Here is a 12,168-nt window from a genome sequence, read left to right on the forward strand (position 1 = left end):
TTAAAGTTCAGAGTTAGCACAGTGGTCACGAGGATGTGCTTGGATTAGTGATTAGCATCTTTCAATCTTGACCATTGTGAACAGAGCTCATCATGTCTTTACAATCAGTGATCGCATTCACGTACGACCCAGCTCATCATCTCCGACACGTTGTCACAAACACAATACACACGCATACATGCACATACACACAGACAAAGATAAACACACACACTCTTCCACTCTCTGTGTTTGCGGGCTACCTCTGCGGTGTAATCATAGTTATTTCCACATGCATTAAGAGAGTCATTTTCTCTCTGTGCTGTTGAGTAAATTGCCGGTGTGCTACCTCGCCAGACCTATAGTGGCCAAGTGGAATGAGTGTGTAGATGTGTGTAGGGTTGCAATGGTTGTGTGTCTCGCTAGGCAACAAATACGCTTCCGGTATTACATCGTCCTATGATGCTTATGTGCGTTTGTATGGCCATAAATGAACATAATGCTTGTTTCCGCAAAGAGAGAGATTTTTTTCTAGGGTGAAAGGAGAAATGTTTTGCAATGGGTCTGGGCTATGGAGAAGAAGACGACAGAGGTATTGGTATTCCGCAGGCGCACTCAGCAGTCAGAACGAGGGAATAACCCTTTCATGTATTTTTCATGCTAGTTAACCACTCCTGTCTGGGTGCTGTTTGCTCTCTCTTTTTGCCTTCCTCTCTGTCTCCCTTATCTCTCACTAGTTTCTATTTTCCACCTGCTCTATCTTCAACAATCCCTCAGCTCTTACTTTTCCCCCAAATTATTGCCCACAACTGTAGAAAACACTGTTTGAGTCTTGTGTGTGTGTCATTTTTGGGGATGTCTGTGTTTGTATCCGTCTCTTGCCTCAATGGAAAGAAAGAAGGATAGAGACAGGGGGTGGTCACAAAAAAATAGATAAATGGGCAAATAGTCTGAGGACTGAAGTGAATGGCAGGGAAGGAAACAAAGAAAGTCTTCTCTTGCTAGCAGTATCTCTCTCTCTCTCTCTCTCTCTCTCTCTCTCTCTCTCTCTCTCTCTCTCTCTCTCCCCCTTCAAATCCGAGCCATAATTAGAAAAAAAGAGAATACTTCGGTATTCCTTGTAGCCTTGAGATAGCTGTCATTCTTTCATCTGCTGAGGGATTGTGTTTGTTTGTGTGTGTTTCAGAACGGAGTCTGTAGCTGAGAAGATGCTAACCAACTGGTTTGCTTTCCTGCTTCATAAGTTCCTTAAGGTAACTTGCTTATTTTTCTTCTTTTCATTAAATAGTACCTTTCATATAGTCTAGTCGCATGTAGCCAGACATTTCACTATCTGCCTAAAGTCTGGTCCATTCTGCAGCTCATTCTGGCCAAGAGCCACACAATTAGACAGGAAGGAGCCATTTGACTTGTAAAGTGACAAAACACAGTTACTATTTTTGTGCTAACTCATTCAGATAATCGTGCTACATTCACTGTAAACAGGCAATACCAAAGTACAAGTAATAAATCAGGCATGATGTACACCAGGTGTTCTTAACAGGGGGTGGTACTGCTGCCCAGTGGGCATTCAAGGGATGCTAGAGGGGGCTGAGAGCAAATTACTAGAGAGGGGGGCAATAGGTTACAAATGGGGGGCATTTATCAGTCATATTAATTAAATCTTTAAGTCAAGTTACTGTTTGCATTAAAATGTTTATCTAGACTCCATTATACAGGTATGCGTTTTTACGGCTGATTCTGAAGTCTAGCGATGCATCTGCAGTATCTGGTTTAGCAGCGTCAAATAGACAGACAAAGTCACAACCTCCGCTAATGCACCTGTGTGGCTCTGTATAGTAGGTGATTATGGCTCAATGGACAGAGTAGCATGAGCGCAAGCAGGTGCATTTTACTCACAGACAGACTCAAGCTCTTAAATGTGCACCTCTGATCATTGCAGCACTGTGAGAAACATGGCTTTCAAGATTCATACATATTATCATATCACTACTTCAGCTCTATTAAATTTGTCATATGCTACATTAGGGGAGTGAGGGAATATAATACATTTTTGTTACAACCTATAAATGTTAATATTTATTATTTATAGTTTTTACATTTGTTTAGAGTAGGCCTTTGGTCTCACATTCATGGCGTGTAAGCCTGCTGAATCTATTAACAAAACTTTAAAATTATGCAATGCATTGAGCAAATTTCGAAAATAACACAAATATTGAGTTTTGTGTTTGTTTATTTCTTTTTTTTCTTTTTGGTAACACAAACTGTCTGCTTTTAAATTACGTGATATAATGTGTGTGTGTGTGTGGGGGGGGGGCTGGTGTAAGTGAATGAAGTAGGGTGGCATTCATCAAAAAAGGTTGAGATTCACCGATGTACACTAAGCAGGCCATTATCACAAAATAAATCCAGACAGGGTAATCAGACCATATTAAATGGCTACTTGCCAAATAAATACATTCATAATTCGAAAGTGTGGATCCACTCGAGACTTCACTATTCCGTAAAGCCATATTCAAAACACTGAATAAAAAAAAAGATAAAGAACCAAGAGTCAGTTGGCTCTTTTTAACTGTAAAATATACAACAACAAAAAAAAATGTCTTTTGTTAAATTGTACTTGTTTCAAAGCAAATTATCTTTGTGGTTGTTGTTACTATGTCATATATTTGAGTCACATGACAATGTAGTAAACAATAATAATGTGTTTTTGGCCACATTAACACTGACAACCTCCTTCTCTACCTTTGTCTGTAGGAGTGTGCAGGTGAGCCTCTCTTCATGCTGTACTGTGCTATCAAACAACAGATGGAAAAAGGCCCTATAGACGCCATCACAGGAGAGGCCCGATACTCCCTCAGCGAAGACAAACTCATTCGACAACAGATCGACTACAAGACGCTGGTCAGCTTCATATACTCACATTATCACACTAATAAACACACAGAAGCTAATCAGTGCTCTCATGTCTATCAGTGCTATTTTTGCAACCGTGTGTGTGTGTGTGTGTGTGTGTGTGTGTGTGTGTGTGTGTGTGTGTGTGTGTGTGTGTGTGTGTGTGAGAGAGAGAGAGCGGGTTTGGGTGGTTTATGAGGACATTTTATAAGGTTACAAACTGGTAATAACAAGGGTATTATTCTATAAATGTTGTTTATGAGGACATTTCTAGTGTCTCCATAATTCAAATCGCTTAAAAAATATATTAAACAATATTTTATTGAAAATGTAAAAATTCTGAAAGTTTTTGTGAGGGGTAGGTTTAGGGGAAGGGTTAGGGGATAGAATCTAAAGTTCATAGAGTATAATAATCATTATGTCTATGGAGAGTCCTCATAATGATTGTCGCGCATGCGTGCCTGTGTGTGTGTGTGTGTGTGTGTTTGAAAACAGACAGTCTGGCCTAGGGAGGCTAGTGTTCATTAGTCTCTAATACCCTGCTACCCTGCTAAGGCTGAGATTGGGGTCCTGCAGAGGGTGTGAAATTAGATATCTCTACCCAGGAAATGGCCTTTTCCAGAGCCCTACTCTACACCTATAGCTTTACCAACCACAGCCCAGTTTCATCAGCGGTCCCCTGAGTTAGCCTTCTTCATCATCCTCAGTCACTCTCTTCCTCTCTCCTCCAGATCTTAAACTGTGTCAACCCAGAGAACGAGAACAGCCCAGAGATCCCAGTGAAGGTTCTGAACTGTGACACCATCACGCAAGTCAAGGAGAAGATTCTAGATGCTGTGTATAAGAACATGCCCTATTCACAGAGGCCCAAAGCTGTGGACATGGATCTGGGTGTGTCACACATACACATATGTAAACACTATGGGGCGAATTCACTGAATGGTTGCACCACTTTTGTGCGTGGTATTTTAGCACAAAAACCTGCGTTCACTAACCAACTGCAATTAAGTTGAATTGCCACAATCAGCATTAAAATAGCACTGCTTCTTGAGTACTTTAATTAAAGGAATAGTTCTCCCAAAAATGAAATGCTCATCATTTACTCACACTCATGCCCTACCTGATATGTATTTCTTTCTTTCTTCTGCTGAACACAAACAAAGGTTCTGTAGTTCCTCACAATGCAGGTGAATGGGTACCAAAAAAAATGCAGCGTAAAAGTAATGCTTAAGATCCAAAATGCATCCAGTGGTTAAATCTATATCTTCAGATTAGAGGTCTGAAACCCGACCCGGGCCCTACGGGACCCAAGAACCCGACGGGTTTCTGGACGGGTTTGTGTCAGTTTTTCAAGTAGGATTTCGGGTTCGGGTCGTGATCGTGTTTGTATGAATGAAAAAATAAACAGGCTTACCGAACTTGTTTTGCGCACGCGCTCTCACTCACAGACACTTGCAAACGGACGAGTTAGGGGCCGTTACATTTTACATTTTATATTTATGCATTTGGCAGACGCTTTTATCCAAAGCGACTTACAGTGCGCTTATTACAGGGACAGTCCCCCTGGAGCAACCTGGAGTTAAGTGCCTTGCTCAAGGAAACAATAGTGGGGGCTGTGGGGATCGAACCAGCAACCTTCTGATTACCAGTAACGTGCTTTAGCCCACTACACCACCACCAACCAACCAACCAACCAACCAACGTATTTTTGCCCATATCTGTTCTATTTTACCATTGTTTTCCTGTGTATGCACATGCGGACGAATGTCTTTGACATTTGCACCACGTCTCGCTTTTTCTTCAGCAACTCGCAAAGGACCGGCACATTTTAAATACCATATCAAGTTAAAAAGAACTTCAAATTGTCAACAACAAATTGTTCCACACCTATCATATCACTTCTGAAGTTATGGATTTAACCACTGGAGTCACATGGATTAATTTTATGCTGCTTTTTTGAGCTTCAAAATATTGCATTTTATGGACCTACAGAGCTTAAATATTTTTCTACAAACCTTGGTTTGTGTACAGCAGAAGAAAAAGGTCATACATATCTGGGATGGCATGATGGTGAGTAGACGATGAATTAACATTTTTGGGTGAAATGCACCTTTATGTCATTATCATTCCTTTCTGTGCAAACACGCCTCCTTTCTATGTAAATTAGGCTCATTATAGATTGAGCTTTATTCACAAACTCTCTTCTGTTGGTGCAATAAACATTCTGCTATTACTGTCTGAGGAAAGCAGACGGTAAACTGAATTTTATTTAAAAGAGATATTTGTGTACATTTTCTATCGATCATGGCAGTAATAATTTATCAAACTATGATGAAATGTTGGAGAACAGCTTTAGAACCTGGTATATGTCCAGATGCGTGATGTAGTCAAGCATACTTTTGGCATGTTTAAGAGATGACTAAAGTGTCAGAATCATAGTAGTGAGGTGATGCTGTACTGTCTGGCACAGTGTTCCAGATCGCGATTGTCTACTACATCCTCCGTAAAAAATAATGCACAGAATCGACCCAAAATATTGCAATAGCATCATGCAAATCTCATTCAGCACAGATTTTGTGGGTGCGTTTGCGTTGTTGCCTGATCTACATAATTCTTTTAGTGAATCAGGCTCTAAACCAATGCAGCCATTGCATGCAAATAAACAGCATTTTTACTGGCTGCAATTCATTCCTAGTGAATTTCTTTATTTATTGTAGAATGTATTGATTAGGTTATACAGTATGCACTGGGATTTTTCATTTAAAGACAACATGAAATGGGATTCGTAACACATTTAAGTCAGGATGACAAAATGTAGGATGAAACTTGAGTTTATTAATTTATCAGGATTTGACTGGATTATGAAATAGGCTAAGGCAAGCATTACTATAAATATTGCTAATACTTATGGTTAGGGATTTAAACAAACCCTTTACTCTAAGTATTAAACATCAGCACATTTTTCATCCTACACGATTTGTGCCTCGGATATTAATGATATATCAAATAATTTGGCTTGTTGAGGAGAGGTGTGTAATCATGAAACACATACACAATATATATATATATATATATATATATCACAAAGTTACATTGAATGAGGGACCTGAGCCAGAATTTAGACTTCGGGGTGGACTTTTTTGACTTGATCTAATAAGCAGCCAACCTAGCAACTGCTAAGAACACCTTAGCAACCCCCTGGCAACCACTCACATTTTTACAAATTATAAATATAATGAAACCAAACTTGTTTTCTCTAGAATAACATGCACTGATTAAATTGTGAACAATAAGACTAAGAACATTTATCAAGAAATTCAATAGTGTCGGTTTTAATTTCATGTCGTCTTTGAAGTGATAGAAATGTACAATATTTTTGTGTGTGCAAGCAGGTGTGTGTGTGTGTGTGTGTGTGTGTGACCCAGGTAAAAGCTAACAGACGGCACTGACAGACTGACTCCACATTTCTTTTTGGCACACACACACTCGCTGCACAAAAGCCCCCTGTCAGCGGTGCGAATCATCCTTCCAGCACCTTGGCCAAATCAATCTCCTCTATGATGATGTTCTGTCTCAGTAGCTTTGGCAATGCTTTTGTGTTGGTGTGTATTTGTGTGTGTTAGGGGTAGGTTTGCAGGCATCATCTGTGCATTTGGCAATGACATAAACTAATAAACCCCATTCAACAGAGGGGAAAATCAATGATCACTCTCTCTGAGACTGTCTATATGCTATCATCTCTCTCTTTAACATTTAATTATACCCTACCGTGCATACACATTCATATCCAAACCATTTGAAAAGACACATTCAGTGCATTGGTTCAAATCAATGGGCTTTGAGCTGGGGGCATTTCAGTGTGTGTGTTTTAATGGTAAATGTTTGATTTTTTTTAGAGTGGCGACAGGGACGTATGGCCCGGGTAGTCTTGCAGGATGAAGACATCACTACGAAGATTGAAAATGATTGGAAGAGGCTCAATACTCTCATGCATTATCAGGTATGAAAGAGAACACATACACTCATACATAATGTCATGGTGCCCTCTTCTGTCTAAGCAAGTAGACAGAAAGAGGACATATCATGGATATTTTATAAATGTTTAATTTTTTTTGCTCTTTTCACAATGCAAATCTCCCTCCCCAGTCCACTGAAAGCTGCAAAGGATATCTGGAATTTGACATGGTTTTTAAATCACAAAAATTATCATATTAATACTGCGTTTATGTCAGTATTTAGCAACTTGGCCAGCCCTGATAATGCCTGAATATAGAGATAAGCCAATCATAACACATACACAAGTCTTAAAGGTACAGTGGCATAAACAGGCTGTTTAATAAAGGACAAAGAGAGGGTGGAAAATGGTCATTATTATATTTATAGGAACACGTAATATGTTACACTGTCAAATAAAGTGTTACCCAATTATATCATTAATTATTTTAAAAAGTAAAAAATAAGCTATAATAATAATACAAAATGCATGGAAGGACAAAACACCACAAAAGGACAATATGTGCAACAATTAAGATTTTTTGGCTCCAGGAGACAGGGAACAGATCTCTCCTCTCCCACAGCTCTGCCTGACTCACACCAAACTGGACAGTATAATAGAGGACAATTATTAAGATGAGCTGGGAGACTGACATTTTTAAGTGTGTATTTGGGAATGTGCTTGTGCTTATTTACAGTTGATGGTGTGTGTGTGTGTGTGTGTGTGTGTGTGTGTGTGTGTGTGTGTGTGTGTATGTGTGTGTGTGTGTGAGCGTGTATTTATCACTTTGTGGGGAACAAATGTCCCCATAAGGATAGTAAAACCCGAAATTTTTGACCTTGTGGGGACATTTTGTCGGTCCCCATGAGGAATACAGCTTATAAATCATACTAAATTATGTTTTTTGAAAATGTAAAAATGCAGAAAGTTTTCTGTGAGGTTTAGGTTTAGGGGTAGGGTTAGGTTTAGGGGATAGAATATAAAGTTTGTACATTATAAAAACCATTATGTCTATGGAAAGTCCCCATAAAACACAACGTGTGTGTGTGTGTGTGTGTGTGTGTGTGTGTGTGTGTGTGTGTGTGTGTGTGTGTGTGTGTGTGTGTGTGTGTGTGTGATAGCAGATTCCAGATACGAGCAGCTATGACAGGAGAGGGAGAGAGCAACATACTTGATGTCTAGAGTAGATGCCACAGGGAAAACAAACACATAACATGTGCTGCCATGTTGTGTGATGTGAGGAAAAGACAGATATAAAATGAAGGAAAGAGAGAGACACACATAGAGAACACTTAGTTTATCTGTCACTTAAATTCTTCACACTCCTTACAAAAATGTACCATGGTAACAGTGGCCAAGGGTGGGCCTGGACCCACCCAAATTAGTCCAAGAGCCACCCAGAATATTATTCTTCAACTTCAAATATATTTATAAACGTGTTTAAAAATGAAATGAAATGAAAGAACTGTTTGAATGTGCCACCTTTCTGTTGTTAAGAAATAATTTATTTTAATTTTTTTATTCACCAATTTAAATATATATATATATATATATATATATATAATTAAATTGGCGAAAATTTGGCCCATCCATTTTTATTGAGGCCCACCCAAAAGTAATTTCCTGGCTACGCCCTTGCATGGTATCCATAGTTTCCAACAAAATACCAAGCTTACAGTGTTTTAAAGGTGTATTCAGTAATTTTTACCTCATTAAATTTTTTTATTCCAGAATAAATGTATTGTAATTTTAAAATATTTGTGTAAAATCATAACCACTCACATGAGATGAAGACACTTTAGCAATTAGACACTTTAACAAAACCAGGGAAATATGCATAGAGAGTTGAGGGAGGAAGAAGACTAAGAATAGCAGGAGACTCTAGACAACACTGCATCACTTCTGAGTCCTCCACACAAGCACCCTCACCTCTCTCCTCCTGAAATACTATGGATATGCTAATTTCAGCCATTCCTCAATAGAATAATAGAGTATTTAAAGATTGCAGACTGTAAAATCATCAACTTTGTCCTTCCAGTGAGTGAGAATGTGGCTTCATAAAGCCCCGGTCACCATGCTATTCACTGATTGCTTTTGATTGCACAGGCTGATTAGCATTCTAGCTGTGAAAAGTTTCCATCAGTCAGATTTCTGTACTTTTCTCTACCTCTCTTTCTCACTCATCCACTCTTAAAATCAGTAAGCCTCTTGACCATACATAGGTTGAATGCCATTACAGAGTACAGACTAGCGGTGTGTCCTTGAGGAGCCATTGTACTCCTTAAATTTCCAGATGAAATACTTTGAGCAGCATGCAAGATAACTACTGTATCAAACAGAGACAATATTAATGTATGAGTCCATGTTTTATTATCTTTTAATATCTCGTTGGGAGTGTCATGGTGGAATCGCACCTCAAACTGATTCACTTAGTGTTTTAGAGCAAAATAATTTAAAGGGATGTGCAAAACTATATATTTTTAAAACCGACTAGTTAGGGGGTTGTCTACATGCCTGCAAACTAGTCGCCTTTTGGCGAAATTTTACGTTTTTTTTAATCCAAAATAGGGTATTCACGTGATTCTCGGGTGTGGGGTTGGGTTGGGGGTGTCAGTATGTAGCCTATACATGCATGTGAACGATTTGGTAAATTTCAGTGTTAGGTGAACAAGCATTTTTTTTCCGGCCAGTCGCATCCGTGATAAGAGCAGCACAAGCATAGGTGGATGCGTGCATATCACCACCTCTGTGCTTGTCAGACGCGGTGTGTCTCTGAAGGGCTATGGGGAACAAGCTCTAATATTCACAAATCCAAACCAGGGGGAATGTATCCTTACTGTTGCAGTGTATTGTGCAAAACAGATTTTCTAACTGTAGGTGTTTCTTTAAATACAGAATTCGTCAATACAGAACATGATTTTAAAATGTTGTAAAATTTCCACAATGTTTTGCTATTAGTAACACACACTGTTTTGTCCTTTACTGGCAGTTGTTGATAAAAAAAAAAAAAAACCACTAAAAAAAACATATCACTCAAATATAGCGCAGAACCCGCAAAGAAACAGTGACTCTCTCGTCCACTGACGTGCACAGAATGGGGGCTGCAGGGGCGCAAGTTAAAAAATGTTTTTTTTAAATCTCGTCATAATCTCACAATAACAGTACTAATGGGTTATAATTCAATTTTTTTGTAAATCGTGGACGTATAATAAAATTAAGCAGAGGTGCTTTTAAGAGCACGTGCTAAAGCAGATCGGGGGCGGATTCCAATCATAAGTAATCCTCGCTATGCCCTATACCCGCTCTGAACTACAGAATCACCACACGGCCCCACCCTCCGCCCTGTCATAAGTATACTGTATATACAAGAAAATTTTTATTTATAATTACTACTCATTCAAAAACATTAATAAGATGAATCAGTGCCCTTTCATCCTTCTGCCCCTGTCCTTGCTAAGGTATGTGCACGCCACTGCTCTCGTCAATGGTTTCTATATACTCCTAGGATACGAGGAAAAGATGCAAGCGAAGGAAAGAGGATGGAGGAATCTAAGTGAAATGTATTTGTAAAATTAAATATTCCGCTCATTCAAGCATCATTTCAGAGCGTCACCTTTGCACAGCTGCATTAGCCTACCTCAGAGCGCTTGTCATTACTTTGTTTAAATTTCATTAATTGATATATTAAGAATACAGTTGAAGTCAGAAGTTTACATACACTTAGGTTGAAGTCATTAAAACACATTTATTAACCAGCAAACTACAGTTTTGGCGAGTCATTTAGGACATCTACTTGGCGCATGTGCATGAGTAATTTTTCCAACAATTGTTTACAAACAGATTGTTTCACTTTTAATTGACTATATCACAATTCCACTGGGTCAGAAGTTTACATACACTAAGTTAACTGTGCCTTTAAGCAGCTTGGAAAATTCCAGAAAATTATGTAAAGCCTTTAGGCAATTAGCCAATTAGCTTCTGATAGGCTAATTGAATTCAATTGAAGATGTTCCTGTGGATGTATTTAAACTCTGTGCCTCTTTGCTTGACATTGTGGGAAAATCTAAATAAATTAGCAAAGACCTCCTTTGGAGCAATATCCAAATCCCTTAAGTTACCACGTTCATCTGTACAAACAATAGTACGTAAGAATAAACACAATGGGACCATGAAGCCATCATACTGCTCCGGAAGGAGACACTTTATGTCTAAGAGAGATGAACGTAGTTTGCTGCAAAAAGTGCAAATCAATCCCAGAACAACAGCAAATTACCTTCTGAAGATGCTGGAGGAAACAGGTTGACAAGGATGTATATCCACAGTTAAACGAGTCCTATATCTACATAACCTAATAGACTGCTCAGCCAAGAAGACTCCACTGCTCCAAAACTGCCATATAAAAGCCAGACTACAGTTTGCAATTGCATATGGGGACAAAGATCTTACATTTTTTGGAGAAATTTCCTCTGGTGTGATGAAAATATTAACTTTTTGGCCATAATGACCATCGTTATGTTTAGTGGAAAAAGGGTGAGGCTTGCAAGCCGAAGAACACCATCCCAACCTTGAAGCATGGGAGTGGCAGCATCATGTTGTGGGAGTGCATTGCTGCTGGAGGGACTGGTGCACTACACAAAATATATGGCATCATGAAGAAGAAACATTTGTGGATATATTGAAGCAAAATCTCAAGACATCAGACAGGAAGTTAAAGCTCGGTCAGCAAATGGGTCTTCCAAATGGACAATGACCTCAAGCATACCTCCAAAGTTGTGGCAAAATGGCTTAAGGACAACAAAGTCAATGTGTTGGAGTGGTCATCACAAAGCCCTGACCTCAATCCGATCGAAAATTTTTGGGCAGAACTGAAAATGCTTGTGTGAGTTACACCAGTTCTGTCTGGAGGAATGAGCCAATATTCCAGCAACTTATTGTGAGAAACTTGTGGAAGGCATCCCAAAAGGTTTGACCCAAGTTAAATAATTTAAAGGCAATGCTACCAAATACTAACAAATTGGATGTAAACTTCTGACCAACTGGGAATGTGATGAAAGAAATAAAAGCTGAAATAATTCATTCTCTCTACTGTTATTATGACATTTCACTTTCTTAAAATAAAGTAGTGAACCTAACTGACCTAAAAGAGGGAATGTTTATTTAATGATTAAATGTCAGGAATTGTGAAAAAACTGAGTTTAAATGTTTTTGGCTTAGGTGTATGTAGACTTCAACTGTAAATCCTAATAATTCAAGATGCACTGTCAAAGTATGTGACAATTACAGTTTGTTAAAACAGGAAT

At 38.8% G+C, this 12,168-nt stretch overlaps 1 protein-coding gene across 1 annotated transcript in view; it reads left to right on the forward strand.

Moving 5' to 3' along the window:
- The window catches only part of LOC127618875 (plexin-A2-like), a 230,780-nt gene that overhangs the window by 196,231 nt on the left and 22,381 nt on the right, over window positions 1-12,168 (forward strand). Inside the window, exons 22-25 of the mRNA XM_052091544.1 lie at window positions 1,166-1,232; window positions 2,737-2,883; window positions 3,606-3,765; window positions 6,771-6,874. Coding sequence (XP_051947504.1) covers window positions 1,166-1,232; window positions 2,737-2,883; window positions 3,606-3,765; window positions 6,771-6,874 — 478 coding nt within the window. The remainder of the gene's footprint in view (window positions 1-1,165; window positions 1,233-2,736; window positions 2,884-3,605; window positions 3,766-6,770; window positions 6,875-12,168) is intronic.

Source organism: Xyrauchen texanus, chromosome 25 (genome assembly GCF_025860055.1).
Source record: "Xyrauchen texanus isolate HMW12.3.18 chromosome 25, RBS_HiC_50CHRs, whole genome shotgun sequence".
Classification (NCBI taxonomy): Eukaryota; Metazoa; Chordata; class Actinopteri; order Cypriniformes; family Catostomidae; genus Xyrauchen; species Xyrauchen texanus.